The sequence below is a fragment of the Staurois parvus genome, unplaced genomic scaffold (genome assembly GCF_062004578.1).
Source record: "Staurois parvus isolate SC_StPar_1 unplaced genomic scaffold, SC_StPar_1.0 ptg000794l, whole genome shotgun sequence".
Classification (NCBI taxonomy): Eukaryota; Metazoa; Chordata; class Amphibia; order Anura; family Ranidae; genus Staurois; species Staurois parvus.
In genome coordinates this window covers 334,870-357,677 of record NW_028318590.1, presented here as the reverse complement: position 1 = coordinate 357,677, position 22,808 = coordinate 334,870, and the positions used below count along the sequence as shown (strand labels likewise).

Sequence of the window (22,808 nt, the reverse complement as noted above, 5' to 3'; positions counted from 1 at the left end):
GCTCGGCAAATGGAAGCACGCTGAAGGAATCCAATGTCAGTGAAAAGGCATTTTTGCTGTGAAATCAAGTTTGCCAAAATGTACTGCTCATCAGCAAAGGGTAGCAGGGCCGGGGCAAGGGCTGGGCACTGTGGTATCATGTGAGGTGGGGGGTGGGGGCACCAGGAGGAGATTGGGGGGAGGGGATAAGAAATGTTTTAGGAGGGGAAATCTGGGGAGGTGTGCTAAGACGGTGATTTGGGGGGATTTGTGTTGGGAGGGGGGGGGGGAGATGTGCTGCGTGGGTGATTGGGGGAGGGGAATTTTGTTGGAAGGGGGAATTGGGGGGCGGGGGGGTGGCTGCCGGAGGTATGAATTGTTTTAGCAGGGGGAGTTTAGAGAGGTGTGCCAAGAGTGGTGATTTGGGGGGATTTGTGTTGGGAGGGGGGAAGAGGATTTGTGCTGGGGGGGGATTTGGGGGGTTTGTGCTAGAAAAAGTGATATGGTAAAGGTGTGTGGGGGGGGGGGATTTTTGCTGAGAGTGGGATTTTTTTTATTGGGGGGGGGTTGTACTAGTAGGGATGATTGTGGGGTAATTGTGCTAGGAGGGGAAATTGGGGGGGGGGGATTGTGCTAGGGTGGGTGATTGGGGGAGGGGAATTGTGTTGGGAGGGGGAATTGGGGGGGGGGGGCAGCAGGGGATAACGATTGTTTTAGGAGGGGTAATTTGGGGTTGTGTGCCAAGAAAGGTGATTTGGGGGGATTTGTGTTGGGAGGGGGGAAGAGGATTTGTGCTCGGAGGGGGGATTTGGGGGGTTGTGCTAGAAAAGGTGATATGGTAAAGGGCGGGATGGGATTTGTGCTAAGAGGGGCATTTTTATTATGAGGGGGGGATTTGTATTAGTAGGGATGATTGATTGGGGGGTATTTGTGCTAGGAGGGGAAATTGGGGGGGAAGGGGGGGAGGGGAATTGTGCTGGGTGGGTGATTGAGGGGGGGAATTGTGCTGGGTGGGTGATTGGGGGAGGGGAATTATGTTGGGAGGGGGAATTGGGGGGGGGGGGCAGCTGGGGATAAGAATTGCTTTAGCAGGGGGAGTTTGGGGAGGTGTGCCAAGAGTGGTGATTTGGGGGAATTTGTGTTGGGAGGGGGGAAGAGGATTTGTGCTAGGAGGAAGAGGGGGGATTTGGAGGGGTTTGTGCTAGAAAAAGTGATATGGTAAAGGTGTGTGGTTGGGATTTGTGCTGAGAGGGGGATTTTTTTTTATTGTGGGGAGGGGGGAGGGGGTTACTAGTAGGGATGATTGGGGGGTATGTGTGCTAGGAGGGGAAACTGGGGGGGATTGTGCTAGGGTGGGTGAATGGGGGAGGGGAATTGTGTTGGGAGGGGGAATTGGGGGGGGGGGGGCAGCAGGGGATAAGAATTGTTTTAGGAGGGGGAATTTGGGGAGGTGTGCTAGTGGTCATATGACATCCCGTCAAAACAAGACGCTCACGTGGGCGCGGGGCCACGCAGTGTCATGATCTGTCACCGATCTGTGACCTGTGGACACAGCCAATGACCAGGGGGCGGACTGACCATTTGGAAACTCGGGCGCTGCCCGAGGGCCCGGGTCAGTAGGGGGCCCCATGAGATGCCCCTGGTACCTTTTTCATAGGCTTTTTTGAATTTGGGCAAGGACACAGGGGCCCCATGATCCCCTATTGCCTGGGGGCCCCATGAGTTGTCAGTCCGCCCCTGCCAATGACATATCATTACACCGGCCCGTTGCCAGTGTCATGTGACCACTGTGACCAATCACAGCAGATCACATGTCAATTGTATACAATGGAAGGCTTCCTGTCATGCCATCCATTGTATACAATTACATTGTTAGCTGTGACTGGTCAAGGCAGTCACATGATACAGACAGGGCCAATCACAGCCCATCTGTATCATGTGATCAGCTTTGCCCAATCACAGCTAATCACAACAAAAGACTGAATGAATCAGTTTCATTCAGTAACAATGACTGCAAATATCACTGAAATACACCAGTATTAGCAATCATAATGTGTTAAAAATATAAAAATACAAATTCCTGATCCCTTGCCCAGAGTAGTTCAGTGTTACTATGTATTGCTTTGGTCACAGTGAGCTGAAAAATAAAATAGTAAAAAAAAGAAAAAATGTAATAAAAAATAAAAAAAATAGAAACATTTGAAAAAAGAAAAATACAAATTCAATTATTATTATTATTATTTTCACCAAAGAAATGTAGCAGAATACATTTTGACCTAAATTTATGAAAAAATTTTATTAATTTGCAAAATTTTATAACAGAAAACGAAGAAAAATGCGCTTTTTTTCCAAAGATTTCAGGTGTTTTTTGTTTTGTTTAGCAAAAAATAAAAAACTCAGCAGTGATTAAATACCGCCAAAAGAAAGCTCTATTTGTGTGAAAAAAATGATAAAAATTTCCTATGGGTCCAGTGTTGCATGACCGCGCGATTGTCATTCAAAGTGCGACAGCTGAAAACTGGCCTGGGCAGGAAGGGGGTAAAAGTGCCCGGTATTAAAGTGGTTAAAACGCGTCTCCACTGAGGTTTATAGAACCAAAAACGCAATGTTTTGCGTTTTAAAAAGTCCCTAACCCTTTCAAAAAACGCATCGGATGAACACACAGAGATGTGAACCTGTCCCATAGGAAATCATGTTAAATGGACTGTACTGCGTTTCAGCAAAACGTGGCGGAAAACTCTTCGATGTGAACCTGGACAATATTCCTCACAGTGCCAATATTTCTCCAACCGGCACCAACTATGAGGCAGCATTTCATTCACTGACACCAATGATGGGGACTATTCCTCCCACTGAAACAAACAACGGAGCGCTATTCCTCCCACTGACACCAACAACGGGGTACTATTCCTCCCACTGACACCAACAATGGGGTACTATTCCTCCCACTGACACCAACAACGGGGTACTATTCCTCCCACTGACACCAACAATGGGGTACTATTCCTCCCACTGACACCAACAATGGGGTACTATTCCTCCCACTGACACCAACAATAGGGTACTATTCCGCCCAGGGACACCAACAGGGCACGGTTCCTCCCACTGACACCAACTATGGCACAGTATTCCTCTCACTGACACCAACGATGGGGGAATATTTCTCACAGTGACACCAATGATTGGGCAATGTTCCTCTAACAGGCACCAACTATGAGGCATCATTTCATTCACTGACACCAATGATGGCGGACTATTCCTCCCACTGAAACAAACAATGGGGCATTACTCCTCCAACTGACACCAACAATGGGGCACAATTCCTCCACTGACACAAATGATTAGACACTATTCCTCCAAATGACACAAACTATGAAGCAGTATTCCTCTCACTGACACCAATGATAGGACAATATTCCCCCGACCAACACCAACTATGAGGCAGCATTTCATTCACTGACACCAATGATGGGGGCTATTCCTCCCACTGAAACCAAAAACAGAGCACTATTCCTCTCACTGATACCAACAATAAGTCATTACTCCTGCCACTGACACCAACGAGGCACGATTCCTCCCACTGACACCAATGATCAGACACTATTCCTCCAACTGACACCAACTATGGCACAGTATTCCTCTCACTGACACCAATGATGGGGGAATAGTTCTCACAGTGACACCAAATCGGGCAATGTTCCTCTAACAGACACCAACTATGAGGCAGCATTTCATTCACTGACACCAATGATGGGGGACTATTCTTCCCACTGACAAAAACAACAGAGCACTATTCCTCGCACTGACACCAAGAATGGGACATTACTTCTCCCACTGACACCAATAATGGGGTACTATTCCTCCCACTGACACCAATGATGGGGCACTATTCCTCCCACTGACACCAACTATGAGGCAGTATTCCTCTCACTGACATCAATGATGGGGCACTTTTCCTCCTACATACACCAGTGACTGGGCAATAATTCTCCCACTGACACCAACGATGGGGCACCATTTCTGACACTGACACCAACAACATGGCACTATTTCTGTCATTGAGACCATTGATGGGGCATTTTTCTTCCCACAGATATCAACAATGGGGCACTATTCCTTCCGCTGACACCAATGAATGGGCACATTTCTCCTCCACACAGGTGGGATGTCTTTTTTTTTACTCCCACCACCAATCCTGATTGCATTTTCTTCTCCCACTGGCCACGCACAGTCCACTAAAGTCTGAGGGACAGTAAACTGGCCTTTAGTTTAGAAAGTCTGGACACCGATGTTCTAGATCCTAGCTCTGGAAGTCGTGACTTCACCAATCTGGCAATGAATCTTGTTCATCCCATAAAGAGCCGACACCCATACAAACCTTCGTCCTCCGTCACCTCCTTCTTCTTGGTGCGTTTCATTTTCTTCTTAAAGACTTTGGTGAGAAAAGTGGCAAATTTGTTGTTCTCGCCCAGCGAGGTCTGGAAAGTGCCATGTAAGGTCTTCTCCTTCTCCTGGAGCTTCACAATGTCCTTCTTCTTAGTCTCCAACTGCTGTAGATAATCCTCAGACTTCCTCTATGGAGAAACCAAAGAAAGTTCATAGACAATGCCGAATGTACAGAGACAAGAAATCTGTTCCCGTATCCGGGTGGACTTAGCGCAGTATAACCAGTGTGGTCAGTGTTCACCTTTCTGCTCAGTATAACCAATGTGGTCAGTGTTCACCTTCCTGGCTAACCTTAGCTCTGTATAACCAGTGTGGTCAGTGATCACCTTCCTGGGTAACCTTAGCTCTGTATAACCAGTGTGGTCAGTGATCACCTTCCTGGGTAACCTTAGCTCTGTATAACCAGTGTGGTCAGTGTTCACCTTCCTGGCTGGTCTTCAGCTGATCTTAGCTCTGTATAACCAGTGTGGTCAGTGTTCACCACTATGGTTTACCTTAGCTCAGTATAACTAGTGTGGTCAGTGTTCACCACTATAGATGAGAAAAAGGAGAGAAGCGCCTCTAAGTGCAATAAGTCTTTTTATTCAAGTCTAAATGTAGAAACACTCACATGTGTGAAGTAATCATAAGCTTAAAAACCGTGGTTACCAATAGTTACCGGAGGGGTGGTGACCCGGGTGAAGAGCCGTCATCTCTCTGCGATGTGGGGAGGTCAGCTCTCGGCTGGAACAGCGTGGTGGCTGGAGGGGGAACAGCGGTGAGGCCGGCCTTCATGCACGTCCTCCCTCAAAGCCGGATGGAACGCACGCTGGAACGTAGCGGCGGTGTGGCCGTGATGACGTCAGATCCCAGGGTGCACTGCAACGCGTTTCGGAGCATGCACTGGCCGTGGAAGGCGGAAGTGCACTCCTTTTTCAAGCAGGGGGAGGTGGATGAACAGGGGTGAATATATAGGGAATGTGAGTCTAATTGATCAATTAATCAATTAACCAGTGATTGACCATTGCTGTCAGGTGAATAGTGTAAAGTCATGGATGTTAAATGGGGGGTAAAGGAAACCAAATGGAAGAAAGAGAGGATGTAATAAATAAGAAAACAGAAGACGAAAGAAAAATGATGAAATGAGAAAAAAATAAAAATTAATGAAATGAAAAATGACATTAACTAGCTGCCGACCGCAGATAGCCGAATGACGGCTGCACTGCGGTCGGCCAGTTCTGAGTGGACGTCATATGACAGCCTCCCAGAACGCGCTCTCCTGCGCGCCCCAGGGGGCGCGCACCCGGCGATCTCCGTGATCGCTGTGTCCTACGGACACAGCTGATCACGTGATGTGGTAAAAGGCCGATCACAGCGGCCTTTTACCACGTGATCAGTGGTGTCCAATGACACGCTGATCAGAGGGAAATGCAAGTGCCGGTTCTCGGCTGCACTTTCCTCACGCTGTCAGATCGTGAGGAAAGTACTGCCGAGAACCGGCAGTTGTCAGAGCGGGGATCGGCACCGATCATCAGGGCACTGATGATCAGTGCCCTGATGATCGGTGCCCAGCAGTGCCACCCGCAAGTTCCGCCCACCTGTGCCCAGCAGTGCGCCCACTAGCTCCGCCCACCTGTGCCCAGCAGATCACCCACCTGTGCCCAGCAGTGCACCCACCTGTGCCACTCTGCAGTGTCACACACCTGTGCCCAGAAGTGCCACCTACCTGTGCCCAGCAGTGCCACCCACTTGTGCCCACCCACCTGTGCCCACCAGTGCCACCCACCTGTGCCCACCCACCTGTGCTGCCCACCAGTGCCACCCACCAGTGCAGCCCAGCAGTGATGCCAGTCAGTGCCGTCTATCAGTACCCATCATCAGTGTCACCTATCAGTGCCGCCTATCAGTGCTGCATATCAGTGCCGCCTATCCGTGCCACCTCATTAGTACTGCCTATCAGTGCCCTTTAGTGCTGCCTATCAGGACCCATCAGTGCCGCCTATCAGTGCCCATCAGTGCTGCCTCATCAACGCACATCAGTGAAGGAGAAAAAATACCTGTTTGAAAAATTTTATAATAGAAACAAAGAAACTTTTTTTTTTCACATTTTTTGCACTTTTTTTTATTTATAGCGCAAAAAGTAAAGCGCCCAGTGGCGATTAAATACCACCAAAAGAAAGCTCTATTTGTGAGAAAAAAATGATCAAAATTTCATATGGGTACAATGGTGCATGACCGCGCAATTGTCAATCAAAGTGCGGCAGCGCTGAAAGCTGAAAATTGGCCTGGTAAATAAGGGGGTATAAGTGCCCGGTAGGCAAGTGGTTAATAAAAGATTTTTGAACAGCTGAAAATCGAGGAAACTATGTGAAAAAAATTGATGGGGGTAATAAAAATACAAAAGGAAACAAAGAAAAAAAAAAAATTATATTCTGGGAGATTAATGGGGTAAAATGTTCACCTTGCAGCACTGGCACATCAATTATGTATCAGTAGTGAGCAGATATTTAGTGGTAATACAGCGTGATTGCAAGGTGGGATCTGGTTATGGCTCTACAGGAGCTTCATAATAATTCTAACATATATACATGTTGCTAGCGGGTATATTGACAATGGGTGTTAGCATGGTAAGATGATAAACATATTGGTAATAATACATGCAAATGACATTATAAAGAGTAAATTACATTGTAAAAAATAGTAAAAAAACAGAATAAAATAGAAATAATGAACAAAAGGTTATAAATAATAAACTAAAAATTGGATTAAAAAATAAAAAAAGAATGAATAAAAAAAAAAAAAAAAAAAATGTGAAAAATCTTCTGTTTTCTTATTTATTACATCCTCTCTTTCTTCCATTTGGTTTCCTTTACCCCCCATTTAACATCCATGACTTTACACTATTCACCTGACAGCAATGGTCAATCACTGGTTAATTGGTTAATTGATCAATTAGACTCACGTTCCCTATATATTCACCCCTGTTCATCCACCTCCCCCTGCTTGAAAAAGGAGTGCACTTCCGCCTTCCACGGCCAGTGCATGCTCCGAAACGCGTTGCGGTGCACCCTGGGATCTGACGTCATCACGGCCACACCGCCGCTACGTTCCAGCGTGCGTTCCATCCGGCTCTGAGGGAGGACGTGCATGCAGGCCGGCCTCACCGCTGTTTCCCTCCAGCCACCACGCTGTTCCAGCCGAGAGCTGACCTCCCCACATCGCAGAGAGATGACGGCTCTTCACCCGGGTCACCCCCCCCCCCGGTAACTATTGGTAACCACGGTTTTTATACTTATGAATACTTCACACATGTGAGTGTTTCTACATTTAGACTTGAATAAAGAGACTTATTGCACTTAGAGGCGCTTCTCTCCTTTTCTCATCTACAGAAGTTGCTACAGCTTATTTGGAAGCCTTGCCCTCAGTGCCACACGGAATCCTACGCTCTTCATACAGCAGCCACTAATACCACCATCACCCCATACTACCATTTCCCAGGACTTTGCAGTGTTTGCGCTGTTACAACCCTTCCTCATTTTTTCAGTTTTCACCACTATGGTTGACCTTAGCTCTGTACAACCAGTGTGGTCAGTGTTCACCTTCCTGGCTGGTCTTAAGCTGATCTTAGCTCTGTATAACCAGTGTGGTCAGTGTTCACCACTATGGCTGACCTTCGCTCAGTATAACTAGTGTGGTCAGTGTTCACCTCTATGGCTGACCTTCGCTCAGTATAACTAGTGTGGTCAGTGTTCACCACTATGGTTGACCTTAGCTCTGTATAACCAGTGTGGTCCGTGTTCACCTTCCTGGCTGGTCTTAGTCTGATCTTAGCTTTGTATAACCAGTGCGGTCAGCGTTCACCTCTATGGCTGACCTTCGCTCAGTATAACCAGTGTGGTCAGCCTTCACCTTCCACTCACCTTCATCTCTTCCAGCTCAGAGACTCGGTCGCTGACCCTCTCCTGCAGAATGTCTTCTCTCTTCTCATATTCCTTCAGCAGCATCAGCTCCTCGAAAAGTGTGACGTGTCGGAGGTCGGCCATTTTCATTCGTACGTCCAGCTGCAGTTTGTTGTGTCGCAGGAGGCGGAGCTCGGCGTCAAAGCTAATCACCAGATCATTTATCTGCATACAAGTAAGTGTCATTTCCAGGAGGCGGCACAGTCAAGCACAAGAAGTTTGCATTTAAACATCTTCAGGCTCATCAAGCTATTATCATGAGAGCAAAGTACCTATAAATGGCCAAATCCGTATTTCCTGCATCTATTGGAAAAGGGAAAAGTCCTGTGAAAAGGTGAACAGCAGCCTGAGCCCGGGCTCCAACCAGGCCACGCCCCCAATGCATTTCACTCCGCCCACAGAGCATAGTCATGGTGCTGAATCTGAGTCTGCAAAATAAAAGCCCTCCCCTCCGATCCTTTCTTCCTTCCACCCACCCCTCCATCCACCCTTCCCTTCCTTCCACCCCTTCCTTCCTTCCATCCACCCTTCCCTTCCTTCCACCCCTTCCTTCCATCCACCCTTCCTTCCACCCCTCCCTTCCTTCCATCCACCCTTCCCTCCTTCCATCCACCCTTCCCTTCCTTCCACCCCTTCCTTCCTTCCATCCACCCTTCCCTTCCTTCCTTCAACCCACACCTCCATTCCTACCACCCACACCTCCATTCCTACCACCCACCCCTCCCTTCCATCCACCCCTCCCTCCCTTCCTTCTACCCCTTCCTTCCATCCACCCCTCCCTTCCTTCAACCCACACCTCCATTCCTACCACCCACCCCTCCCTTCCATCCACCCCTCCCTCCCTTCCACCCCTCCCTTCCTTCAACCCACACCTTCCTTTCTTCCACCCACCCCTCCCTTCCTTCCTTCCATCCACCCCTCCCTTCCCTCCGATCCTCCCTTTCTATCACCCACCCCTCCCTTCCTTCCTTCCACCCTCCTTTCTTTCCTTCCACCCACCCCTCCCTTTCTTCTGATCCTTCTTTCCACCCCTCCCTTCCTTCCTTCCACCCCCTCTTCCTTCAATCCACCGCTCCCTTCCACCCACCCTTCCTTTCTTCCACCCACTCCTCCCTTCCCTCTGAACCTTCCTTCTACTCCTTCCTTCTACCCTTCCTTCCTTCCCTCCCTTCTCTCAGATCCTTTCTTCCTTACACCCACCCCTTCCATCCTTCCCTTCCTTCCTTCCTTCCATCCACCCTTCCTTCCTCCCTTCCATCAACCCACCCCTTCCTTCCTTACACCCAACCCTCCCTTCCCTCAGATCCTTCCTTCCACACTTCCCTTCACCCACTCCCTTCCTCCTTCCAACCACCCTTCCTTTCACCCAGCACTCCCTTCCTTTCTTCCACCCCTCCCTTCCCTCCGACCCTTCCTTCCACTCACCCCTTCCTTCCACCCATGCTTTTCTTTCTTCATTCAACCCACCCCTCCTTCCTTCCTTACACCCACCCCTTCCTTCCATCCATCCATCCATCCATCCACCCTTCCTTCCTTACACCCACCCCTTCCTTCCATCCATCCATCCACCCTTCCTTCCTTACACCCTCCCCTACCCGAACACCTATAGCCCAACTGTGAACTCTATTTTGCCCCTCCCCTTAGTCTGCATGCATTACATAGAAATACACAGATCCAGTGATGACATCACAAGATATGTACTGCAAACGGGGTTTTATGTAAAAATGTAATTTTCATGTAGATGGGGAGGGGGAGTAACTGGGGAGGGCAAACTATAGGCAGGTTAAAAGATTAAAGTACAAAATCGTGCGCTTTTGTAAGTGCAAAATATATATCACAAATATTCTCTGACCCCAGGTTCACACTGAGTACGACTCTGAAATCAAAGATATTTGAAATTTCAAGTGAAGTCGCATGATTTCAAATTTGCATATCAGTGCGACTTCAGGTGCGACTTGTAAGACACCTGTGTGACTTTAGCAGCAAAAGTAGCGCAGGAACTACTTTTCAAATCAACGCAACTCCGAGGAAGGTTCCATTGCCAATCATAGGGTGCGAATTGTCATGCAATTTGAACTGTCAAATCACATGACAAGTCGCATCAGTGTGAACGGGGGCTAAATAGATTTATAAGAAGCAGCTCCCACCCAACTCTGCAATCACTACACTATGCAAAATTCAGGCGGGCGGTAAAGTCATCACGCTGGGTGGAGCCAGGACACCATGTTTGCCGAGTCTTCTACATTTTTATTTTATATTAATAAATAAGGAAGCCCTCGATATTTTCACTCGCCTGCTCGCAGCGCTGGAAGTAGGGGTGTGTTGGAGGGGTGGCGTTGGGTGCGGTGACAGGCAGTGATCTACAGTATGGCTTTCAATGAAGCAGCTAGAAGCTGCCTCTCCTCCTCTCCCTCGGCTTTCAGCTGCTTCATTGAAGAAGGAAGAAGGAGAGAGAGGCTGGATCTGCTCTGCCTCCCCCTGTGCCCGCCCACACTCCAGTCCATGCAGCTTCAGAGGATGTGTGGATAGGAAATTGTACACAGAGCAGCCAACAGCTGTGATGCACCTGACTGAGAATGTAAGTCCAATCTACCTACCTTCCTTCCACCCACCCCTTCCTTCCACCCCTCCAATCCTTCCTTCCACCCCTCCCTTCCTTCCTCCCATCAACCCCTTTTTCCTTCCAGCCCTCCCTTCCCTCCAATCCTTCCATCCACCCCTCCCTTCCTTCCTTCCACCCCTCCCTTCCTTCCTTCCACCCACCCCTTCCTTCCTTCCACCCACCCTTCCCTCCGTCCTTCCACCCCTCCCTCTGATCCTTCCTTCCACCCACCTCTTCCTTCCACCTACCCACCCTTCCCTCCTTCCACCCACCCCCTTCCCTCCGATCCTTCCTTCCACCCCTCCCTTTCTTCCTTCCTTCCACCCACCCCTCCCTTCCCTCTGATCCTTCCTTCCACCCACCCCTTACTTCCACCCCTCCTTTCCTTCAACCCACCTCTCCCTTCCTCCCACCCACCCCACCCTTTCCTCCCTTCCTTCCTTCAACCCACCCCTTCCTTCCACCCACACTTCCTTCCACCTACCCCTCCCTTCCCTCCGATCCTTCCACCCCTCCCTTCCTTCCAACCTTCCCTTCCATCCATCTATCCATCCCTTCCTCCCTTCAACCTACCCCTCCCTTCCTTCCACCCACCCCTTCCTTCCCTCTGATCCTTCATTAAACTCCTTCCTTCCACCCACCCTTCCCTTCGATCCTTCCTTCATTTCACCTTTCCCTTCCTTCCACCCCTCCCTTCCTTTTTTCTCTCCCTTCGTTCCTTCCTTCATTCCACTCTCCCCTCCCTTCTCTCTCCTTCTTCCTTTCCTCCCTCCCTTCCACCCCTCCCTCTCTCCCTTCCCTCTCCTTCCTTTCCTCCCTCCCTCCCTTCCTTCCACCCTCCCTTCTTTCCACCCCTCCCTCCCTTTCTCCCTTCCTTCCTTCCTCCCCTCCATTTCCTTTCTTCTTTCCTTCTCTTTCCTTCATTCTGCATAAAACATTTAACAGTGCCATTTGATGAGATAATTTATAAGGGCGTGTTTAGGGGCGGAATTAGGGGCAGGGCAGGTTAGGGGTTGGGTGTGGAACTGGTGGCAAGTGACTCTTAAGTCCTGGCTAGTAGCTCAGGACTTGAAATTTTGAGCCCTGAATAAGGAATTGCAGTCTGCACTATTGGCTCTTCTATGTGAATACTTTTTCCATGTCCTTGGGAGGTTGGTGATCATAATCTAAGGAGGATCTTGATATAAGTTGTCTGTTCATTACAAAAAAGCACATTTGACCTCCATTATTGCACTGGGGTCCATCAGACCAGGGGAGCACTTCGATGTTTTTTCATGGTGGAGAATATGAGTTTTCTGATCTTGAACATGGAAGGAATGCAAAGGTGATCAGGAATTTCACGTGAAGATTGGACGGTGTATGGGATTTGTATACTGGACAACTTGTTACTTTATGATCAAATACACTCATCGGCCACTTTATTAGGTCCACCTTGCTAGTTGGACCCGTTTTTGCCTTCAGAACTGCCTTCATTCTTCATGGAATAGATTCACCAAGGTGTTGGAAACATTCCTCAGAGATTTTGGTCCATATTGACATGATAGCATCACGCAGTTGCTGCAGATTTGTCGGCTGCACATTCATCATGCGAATCTCTCATTCCACCACATCCCAAAGGTGCTCTATTGGATGGAGATCTGGTGACTGTGGAGGCCATTGGAGTCCAGTGACCTCATTGTAATGTTCCAGGAACCAGTTGGAGATGATCTGAGCTTTGTGACATGGTGCATTATCCTGCTGGAAGGAGCCATCAGAAGATGGGGACACTGGAGTCATAAAGGGATGGACATGGTCAGCAACAATACTCAGGTAGGCCGTGGTGTTTAAACGATGCTCAATTGGTACTAAGAGACCCAAAGTGTGCCAAGAAAATCTCCCACACACCATGACACCACCAGCCTGAACTGTTGATACAAGGCAGGATGGATCCACCACACCATGATACCACCAGCCTGAACCGTTGATACAAGGCAGGATGGATCCACCACACCATGACACCACCAGCCTGAACTGTTGATACAAGGCAGGATGGATCCACCACACCATGATACCACCAGCCTGAACCGTTGATACAAGGCAGGATGGATCCACCACACCATGATACCACCAGCCTGAACCGTTGATACAAGGCAGGATGGATCCACCACACCATGACACCACCACCACCAGCCTGAACCGCTGATACAAGGCAGGATGGATCCACCACACCATGACACCACCACCACCAGCCTGAACCGTTGATACAAGGCAGGATGGATCCCCCACATCATGACACCACCACCACCAGTCTGAACCGTTGATACAAGGCAGGATGGATCCACCACACCATGACACCACCAGCCTGAACCGTTGATACAAGGCAGGATGGATCCACCACACCATGACACCACCAGCCTGAACCATTGATACAAGGCAGGATGGATCCACCACACCATGACACCACCCTGAACCGTTGATACAAGGCAGGATGGATCCATGCTTTCAAATTGTTTACGGCAAATTCTGACCCTACCATTTGAAAATCGCAGCTGAAATCGAGACTCATCAGACCAAGCAACATTTTTCCAATCTTCTGTTCTCCAATTTTGGTGAGCCTGTGCGTATTGTAGCCTCTGTTTCCTGTTCTTAGCTGACAGGAGTGGCACCCAGTGTGGTCTTTCGCTGCTGTAGCCCATCTGCTTCAAGGTTGGACGTGTTGCGCATTCAGAGATGGTATTCTGTATACCTTGGTTGTAACAAGTGGTTATTGGCCTTAGGTTAGTTGCCTTTCTATCATCTCCAACCAGTCTGCCCATTCTCCTCTAACATCAACAAAGCATTTTCCTCCACCCAACGCCGCTCACTGGACATTTTCTCTTTTTTCGGACCATGCTCTGTAAACCTTAGAGATGGTTGTGCGTGAAAATCCCAGTAGATCAGCAGTTTTTTTAAATCCTCAGACCAGCCCGTCGGGCACCAACAACCATGACACGTTCAATGTCACCTAAATCCCTTTTCTTCCCCATTCTGATGCTCGGTTTGAATTTCGGTTAGTCGTCTTCACCACGTCTAGATGTCTAAGTGCATTGAGTTGCTGCCGTGTGATTGGCTGATTAACAATTTGTGTTACAAAGCAATTGAACAGGTGGACCTAATCAAGTGGCCGGTGAGTGTATATTTTCATTTAGTTGTTTATACACAGGAATACATATTAAATGCACATATATTTTTTCTTTTGTGAGTTTATGAATGTATTATATACAGTTTGTTTCACTTATATATAGTTTTTTCTAGTGTGAGGCACTTTTGGTGTTTTGTATTTTGTCTATAGGCTGGTTAAACTTCACCTTTAATATTTTACTCTCATATAATTGCTCTCCCCCCTTAGTTATGATGGGTCAATGTACCTGTTTGATGATTTTTTTCTGCCTGTAGAGATTTTGAATTTCCTCAATCCGAATCATCTCCTTCTCCAGCTCTGACAGTTCTGCATCCTCCACCTGGAGGGTTCTGGCAGACACGGCTCGGTAGGACCTGACGGTCGTTGTGGTGGACGGCCTTGAAGACCAGGCCTGCTTAACTGCAGCTTGCTGCTGCCCTCCGAACCCTTCGAAGGCTCCAAATCCACCTCCTTCCACCATCCGCGGGGCCTGGACCTGCTTCGCTTGCTCCCGTTTGAATTTTTGGAGGGTCTCGTTGTCATACTGGAACTTCCTCTCCGGAATCTCATCAGGATTCATGGATGGGACTTCGGGGATGGGGAGATGTTTGGAAGGGTCCAGCATGGACTGGATGACTTTTAGCTCCACCGCTAAACTCTTCATATGTTCTATGGTCTCCACCTTGAAGTCTCGCAGCTCTAAGATGGATCGGTTCATGGCCGACTTTTGTTCATGGATCTGAATGAAGGCAAAAAATAAAAAAATGTATAAACCACATTGTAATGCAGGCCATAACCGGGTCAAAAATTGGCTGATTTTCGCACTGTTAGTGGGTTAATTGGTCAGCTGCTTTTCGGGGTTTTGGCACATTATTTTATCGGTCAAGTTGGAAAATTCACGGCCGATTATGACGATCAGCCGATTTTCCCGGCAATTATGGGCAAATCGGCCGATCAATTTACCGATAAAAAATCTGTGCATGAGCTGTGACCTGCAAGAAGAAGAAAAAGAAGAAGAAGAAGAAAAAAAGTAGTAGAAAGAAGAGGAAGAAAAAAGGAGAGGAAGAAAAGAAAAAAAAGAGGAAGAAGAAGAAGAAGAGAAGAAAAAAGAAAAAGAAGAAGAAGTATAAGGAAAAGAAGAAGTAGAAAAAGAAAAAAGAAGAAAAAGGAGAAAAAAAAGAAGAGGAACAAGAAGAAAATAAGAAGAGAAAAAGAAGAAGAGAAGAGGAAGAAGAAAAAGAAGAAGAAGCAGAAGAAGAAAAAAAGAAGAAAAGAAAAAGAAAAAGAAGAAAAAGAAGTATAAGAAAAAGAAGTAGTATAAGAAAAAGGAGAAAAAAGAAGAAAAGAAGGAGAAAAAAAAGAAGAGGAAAAGGAAGAAAAAGAAGTAGAAAAAGAAGAAGAAAAAGAAGAAGATGAAGTAAAAAGGAAAAGAAGAAAAGAAGAAGAAAAGAAGAAGTAGAAAAAGAAAAAGAAGAAAAAGAAGAATTATTCTGCTACTATATTTTATATGAAAAGTCTTGCAGTTGCAACAATGTATCTATTTGTATCAGAATAAAACCATCTGTATCCGAAATGGATACATTGTTGCAACCGCAAGACTTTTCATGTAAAATATAATAGCGGAGCTCTCTGCAGGGACAGAAGTAATTAAATGCCGGCCGTAGACGGGACGAAAATCGGCCGATTTTTTTATCGTTGGTGGTAACGTCGGCCTTTCGAACAACCAATTTTTCATTTTTTTTATAAAAACACGGCCGGTTTTCGCCCCATCTATGGCCTGCATTAGGCCACCTTGCAGAGAAGAATTGTAACAAAAAATGGAAAGGGAAGGGTCACAACACTGCTATGAGGTCCAGATACAAATTTATTCCAAAAAAAGTCAAGGGGACAATCCAAAAAGTAGCCAGCGCGTTTTGGGGATCAAAGAGCACCCCCTTCATAAGCGCTAGAAAAAAAACATGAGGCATGAGGACATCTCAATATCCCTTCCTTGGGGTCATATTTAAAACCAAATACCCAATAGTACGGGAAGAGGAGAGAGGAGCCAAATAGGCCGCACACTGCACTTCTCTCTAGAGCAGACCTTGGCTGTGGCTATCTACAGCATGGCAACCGAGTCGCTGAGTTTCGGTGAGCACAAAAAAAAAAAAAGGTAATTAGGATGTCCCCTTGTACGTGATGACGTCACAGACTGCCCTTGTTCTTGGGTGAGGAGGATCTCCAGCTGCCATTGGAGCAAAGGGAAAGGTAGGTATTTCTCTGTGTTGCACCCCCTTAACTAACTAAACTAACTTAACAAGATGAGCATTAATGAATCAATACTCTGGGGTGGGCGGTGGTGGGACAGGGTCATCTAGAGCCCAGGATGAATATACCAAATGCCTCCCCCCCCCCTTAAACTTCATGAGTATTATGTCAGCACGAATCCCCTCCCTCCCCCGCAAAATAATTTGAGCACTAATCTTCACACTCACCACCTAAGAATAATTCCCTTTGCAAGCCCAAATTCCCCCCAAAGAAAAATTCCCCCTACAATCCCCCCTCCCAGCTCAAATCCTCTCCCTTCCCAAATCCCCCCTCCTAATACAAATCCTCTACCCCTCATATTTCCCCTCCAAGTATAACTCCTCTCCCCCCTCCATATTCCCCTCTCCCAGCACAAATCCCCCAAATCCCCTCTCCTAGCACTAATCCCACCCCCACCAAAACTCCGCCCCCCAGCACAAATCCTCCCCCCCAAAATTTCTACTCCAAGCACAAACCCCACCAGTCATCCCTGCTAGCACAAATCCTTCCCCCCAGATCCTCCTTCCTAACAGAAGACCGCCCTCCTAGTGCAAATCCCCCATCCACATCAACTCTTCTACCACAATCCCCCAAATCTCCACTGCGCCCAGGGCAGCCGCCCCTCCTGCCCACCCCTTGTTCCAACCTTGGTGAACACTGACCACACTGGTTATACAGAGTTGAAGGCAGCCAAGATTGTGAACACTGACCACACTGGTTATACAAAGCTGAGAGCAGCCAGGATGGTGAACACTGACCACACTGGTTATACAGAATTGAGGGCAGCCAGGATGGTGAACACTGACCACACTGGTTATACAGAGCTGAGGGCAGCCAGGATGGTGAACACTGACCACACTGGTTATACAGAGCTGAGGGCAGCCAGGATGGTGAACACTGACCACACTGGTTATACAGAGTTGAGGGCAGCCAGGATGGTGAACACTGACCACACTGCTTATACAGAGTTGAGAGCAGCCAGGATGGTGAACACTGACCACACTGGTTATACAGAATTGAGGGCAGCCAGGATGGTGAACACTGACCACACTGGTTATACAGAATTGAGGGCAGCCAGGATGGTGAACACTGACCACACTGGTTATACAGAGCTGAGTGCAGCCAGGATGGTGAACACTGACCACACTGGTTATACAGAGTTGAGGGCAGCCAGGATGGTGAACACTGACCACACTGGTTATACAGAGTTGAGGGCAGCCAGGATGGTGAACACTGACCACACTGGTTATACAGAGTTGAGGGCAGCCAATATGGTGAACACTGACCACACTGGTTATACAAAGCTGAGAGCAGCCAGGATGGTGAACACTGACCACACTGGTTATGCAGAATTGAGGGCAGCCAGGATGGTGAACACTGACCACACTGGTTATACAGAATTGAGGGCAGCCAGGATGGTGAACACTGACCACACTGGTTATACAGAGCTGAGGGCAGCCAGGATGGTGAACACTGACCACACTGGTTATACAGAGCTGAGGGCAGCCAGGATGGTGAACACTGACCACACTGGTTATACAGAGTTGAGGGCAGCCAGGATGGTGAACACTGACCACACTGGTTATACAGAGTTGAGGGCAGCCAGGATGGTGAACACTGACCACACTGGTTATACAGAGCTGAGAGCAGCCAAGGTTGTGAACACTGACCACACTGGTTATACTGAACTATGGTCAGCTCAAATCCTCCTTGCTAACAGAAAACCAGCCTCCTAGTACAAATCCCCCAAATCTCCACTGTGCCCAGAGCAGCTCCTCCCCTGAACTGAAATGGCTTCCTCTGTATTCACTGCATACTGTGAGCGTCTCACAATGTGCATCAGAAGCTGCAGCAAGTCAGATAGAGCTCCGCCTCCTTTCCTGGCTGGAGGTCATCCAGCATCATCTAGTCCAGGGGTATCAATCTGGCAGCACTCCAGCTATTGTGGAACTACAAGTCCCATCATGCCTCTGCCTGTGAGAGTCATGCTGTCAGTAACTGTCAACCTTGCAATGGCTCATGGGACTTGTAGTTCCGCAACAGCTGGAGGGCTGCCATTCTGAAACCCGTGATCTAGTCCTTTCATGGTCAGCCTGACCACCCTTGCTCCGCCCCTTTCATTCATTGCATCCCAGTTTTTTCAATCAAGAAGGCTCAGCATCACAGGTGACCGTCCTACCACAAGTCATGATCTGCCTACTTTGCAGAGAAAAGCACAGAGACCCAGTGATAACATAACAGGGTCTCATATACGGTATGTAATGAAAACAGAACGGTTCCCTTTTCAAACATTTCAGTAGGTTGTTGAAAATGGGGGGGGGGGGGGGGAGGGAAGAACTGGTGAAATCACCAGATTACATATTGCAGCTTTCCAATCATTAGATGTGGCGGCTGCATTCGTTTTATTTTTTTCCCCTCTGTTTTCACCTGGTGATCTGGACAGTAACACACCTCCTGTATGAGAGCGCCTCCACTCTGGATGAGGGAGCACAGGAGGCACAGCTGACAGCATCAATGTCAGTCTTTGGGGGGAGGGGAGTGTTAGATGTACTAACAGATTTAGATACACTAACAAATTGAAGCCAAACTCCAACTAATACATTATAATCACTTACAGCAAAATGTTTTGTTTTTTTTCCTTTTGGGATAGAGGTTTTATATAAGGAGGCTGACCATTGTAAGCACTCCTGTCAGCGTTCACAGATTCATCTCAACCTTCTTCTAACTGCTACATCTGCAGGAGAGCTTGTTCTGTTGAAAATACAAAAGGCTTACTGGCCAGATCACCAGGTGAAAATAAAAGAAAGGAAGCCTAAAAAAGAAAACTAATGTGGCCACACATAATATCCAGTACTGAGTACGGATTGATTTGTTAGGTTACTAATTCTATTCTATTTTATTCTATTCTACTCTATTCTATTCTTTTCAATTAAATTCTATTCTTTGCTATTCCATTGTTTTCTATTCTATTCTTTTCTATTACATTCTTTTCTATTAAATTCTATTCTTTTCTATTACATTCTATTCTTTTCCATTCTTTTCTATTCCATTCTTTTCTATTTCATTGTTTTTATTTTCTATTCTATTCTTTTATTTTCTCTCCTATTCTGTTTTATTACATTTTATTCTTTTTGAAATTTCAGAAGACCGCTCTATTCTTTCTATTCTCTTCTCTTCTATTTTTTTTCTAATCTATTATTTTTTAATCGATTTCTTTATTTTCAATCTTATTCTTTTCTATTTTCTTATTCTACTCCTTTTTTTCTATTCTATTCTGTTATACTCTATTCTTTTCTATTATGTTCTATTCAAATTTCGAAAGATGTTCATATTCTATTTTATTCTCTTTTATATGAAATTTGAATTTCAAAATTCTAAGTTTGGAAGACAGCTATATTCTAATTTATTCTATTCTATTTTTTTTCTATTCTATCCTATTCATTTATTATCTATTGCAATCTTTTATTTGTTATGCTATCCTCTATTCTTTTCTATTATATTCATTTATTTTCTATTCTATCCTCTTCTATTCTTTTATTTTCTATCCTCTTCTATTCTATTCATCTATTATATACTTTTATTTTCTATTCTATTCCATTCTGTTTTATTATATTCAATTCTTTTTGAAATTTGAATTCCAAGAAACACGGTCTTTGAATTAAATCAGCAATAGTCAGCAACATGCTCCTATTTCGAATTTGTTTTCTAATGCGATTCAGTTTTGAATTCGATTCGAATTTGGCTAATTTTTTAATTCGGATGAAATTTTGTTTCGTTATTTTGGAATCGTTTAATTTCGTTTAAATTGCAATTCGGAAGTTTGGATACATCCAAATCTGTGAATAATGAAAATTTTGTCTGAATTTTGATTTGTAGTGAAACAAACCGCACATGTCTAGTACTGAGGACCCACATATGGCCACGGGTCAGGCACCGGTGATTGGCACTGAGGAAGAGGGGCTCGCCCGTCGAAACGCGTCAGCCATTTGCCTTTGGGAGCTGAGCGGTGACTTTGTTGCTCTGGACATTGATATGTTTTTGATACTGCAGTTGTTTGTGAGTATAAATATATCTACGTTGGATTTAATGAAGTGACTTCTCAGGCAATGCACGAGGCTCTTCCCATGTTTTACCCGTGATATACGTACAATGCTCTCCAGCATCGCCAGCTCGTTCCTCTTCTGCTCCGCATTGATACGTAGGTGCTCCGGGACCGTGTAGTCCTCTGCCGTCTTCAGTTTAAAGTCTCCCATGTTTTCTTTGGCGTTCTTTATTGCCAGAACATCCTGCGGATCCTCGTAGTCTTCGCTGGGTTTGGTCTTATATCTGCAGAGGAACAACAAAGTTGTCATTCTTATGCCCCTGTGCAGGTTGAATATTATAGATGTATCCGAGTACTAAACCTGAACACAAGAATTCACCAACCAGGGGGGAGTGTGTCTACTGATCCATGATCCAGTCTGTTTGGGGACAACTGATGTAAAGGAGCACTCTGATGTGCTGCAGAGAGTTCATATAAGGGGGCACTCTGATCGGGACAACCCATTTAAGGGGGCACTGTGATGGGGATACCTGATGTAAGAGGGTACTCTGATGGGGACAACCCATTTAAGGGGGCACTGTGATGGGGATACCTGATGTAAGAGGGTACTCTGATAGGGACAACCCATTTAAGGGGGCACTGTGATTGGGAGACCTGACATAAGGGGGTACTCTGATGGGGACAACCCATTTAAGGGGGCACTGTGATGGGGATACCTGATGTAAGAGGGTACTCTGATGGGGACAACCCATTTAAGGGGGCACTGTGATTGGGAGACCTGATGTAAGAGGGTACTCTGATGGGGACAACCCATTTAAGGGGGCACTGTGATTGGGAGACCTGACATAAGGGGGTACTCTGATGGGGACAACCCATTTAAGGGGGCACTGTGATTGGGAGACCTGATGTATGGGGGCACGCTGATGGGGACAACCCATTTAAGGGGGCACTATGATTGGGAGACCTGACATAAGGGGGTACTCTGATGGGGATGACCCATTTAAAGAGACACTGTGATGAAGATACCTGATGCAAAGGGGTACTCTGATGGAGACAACCCATTTCAGGGGGCACAGTGATGGTGATACCTAATATAAGGGGGTACTCTGATGGGGACAACCCATTTAAGGGGGATCTGTGGTAGAATTTCCTAATGTAAGGAGGTATTCTGATGGGAACAAGCCATTTAAGGATTGGGATACCTGACGTAAGGGGACACTCTGATGGGGATAACCCATTTAGGGGGCACTGTGATGGGGATATCTGATGTAAGAGGGCACTCTTAAGGGAAATTCCATTTAAGGGGGCACTGTGGTTGTGATACCTGATGTAAGGGGGCACTCTGATGGGGACAACCCATTTAGGGGGCACTGTGATGGGAATACCTGACATAAGGGGGCACTCAGATGGGGATAACCCATTTAAGGGGACACTGTGATGGGGATAACTGACATAAGGAGACACTCAGATGGGGATAACCCATTTAAGGGGGCACTGTGATTGGGATACCTGACATAAGGGGGCACTCTTAAGGAGACATTCCATTTAAGGGGGCACTGTGATTGGGATACCTGACATAAAGAGACACTCAGATGGGGACAACCCATTTAAGGGGGCACTGTGATGGAGATACCTGACGTAAGGAGGCACTCTGATGGGGACAACCCATTTAAGGGGACACTGTAGTTGGGATACCTGATGTAAGGGGGTACTCTGATGGGGACAACCCATTTAAGGGGGCACTGTGGTAGGGTTTCCTGATGTAAGGAGGTGCTCTGATGGTGACAAGCCATTTAAGGATTGGGATACCTGACGTAAGGGGGTACTCTGATGGGGACAACCCATTTAAGGGGACGGTTATGGGGATACCTGATGTAAGAGGGTCCATTTTTGGGGTTTTGCGTGGAATGTGTCAGATTTGGCTTTTTGTTTCTCCATTTTTTTGTGTCATACCAATACAAACCAAAGAAATAAAGATGAGAATGCCGAAATATTTGTAATTGCAATTATTTTCCAGGCAAAGTGGTGCGTTACCTGACAGAAATGAAGGGGTGACAATATTTTTGGCCATGACTGTAGAGTTAATTGCTTGTTTATGATATGTTTAGATGTTTAGATATACTTACCTGATTCTCCATGCTACTAGACTGGTCCCTGCAGCATCTTCTCCCCCATACTACAGTTGTCTAAGGTCCTGACGTCATCAAGACCAACCAAGGGTTCATAGCCCTGCACTGGACATGATGGCACAGAGCTCCAGGCCATTTCATGTGGCCCTTGCAGCTCTTCTGCAGGTACCCCCTTGTCTCCACCTCCACCTTATCTCATCAATCGGCAGCAGAGAGGACAATAGAACTCCTCTTCCAAATCCTGCTT

At 46.8% G+C, this 22,808-nt stretch overlaps 1 protein-coding gene across 1 annotated transcript in view; it reads right to left on the bottom strand.

Annotated features, from left to right (window-relative positions):
* CFAP44 (cilia and flagella associated protein 44) overlaps positions 1–22,808 on the bottom strand; it is a 152,920-nt gene that overhangs the window by 34,914 nt on the left and 95,198 nt on the right. Inside the window, exons 27-30 of the mRNA XM_089654729.1 lie at positions 20,539–20,716; positions 14,352–14,843; positions 8,325–8,528; positions 4,358–4,553 (exon numbers count right to left, since the gene is read on the bottom strand). Coding sequence (XP_089510855.1) covers positions 4,358–4,553; positions 8,325–8,528; positions 14,352–14,843; positions 20,539–20,716 — 1,070 coding nt within the window. The remainder of the gene's footprint in view (positions 1–4,357; positions 4,554–8,324; positions 8,529–14,351; positions 14,844–20,538; positions 20,717–22,808) is intronic.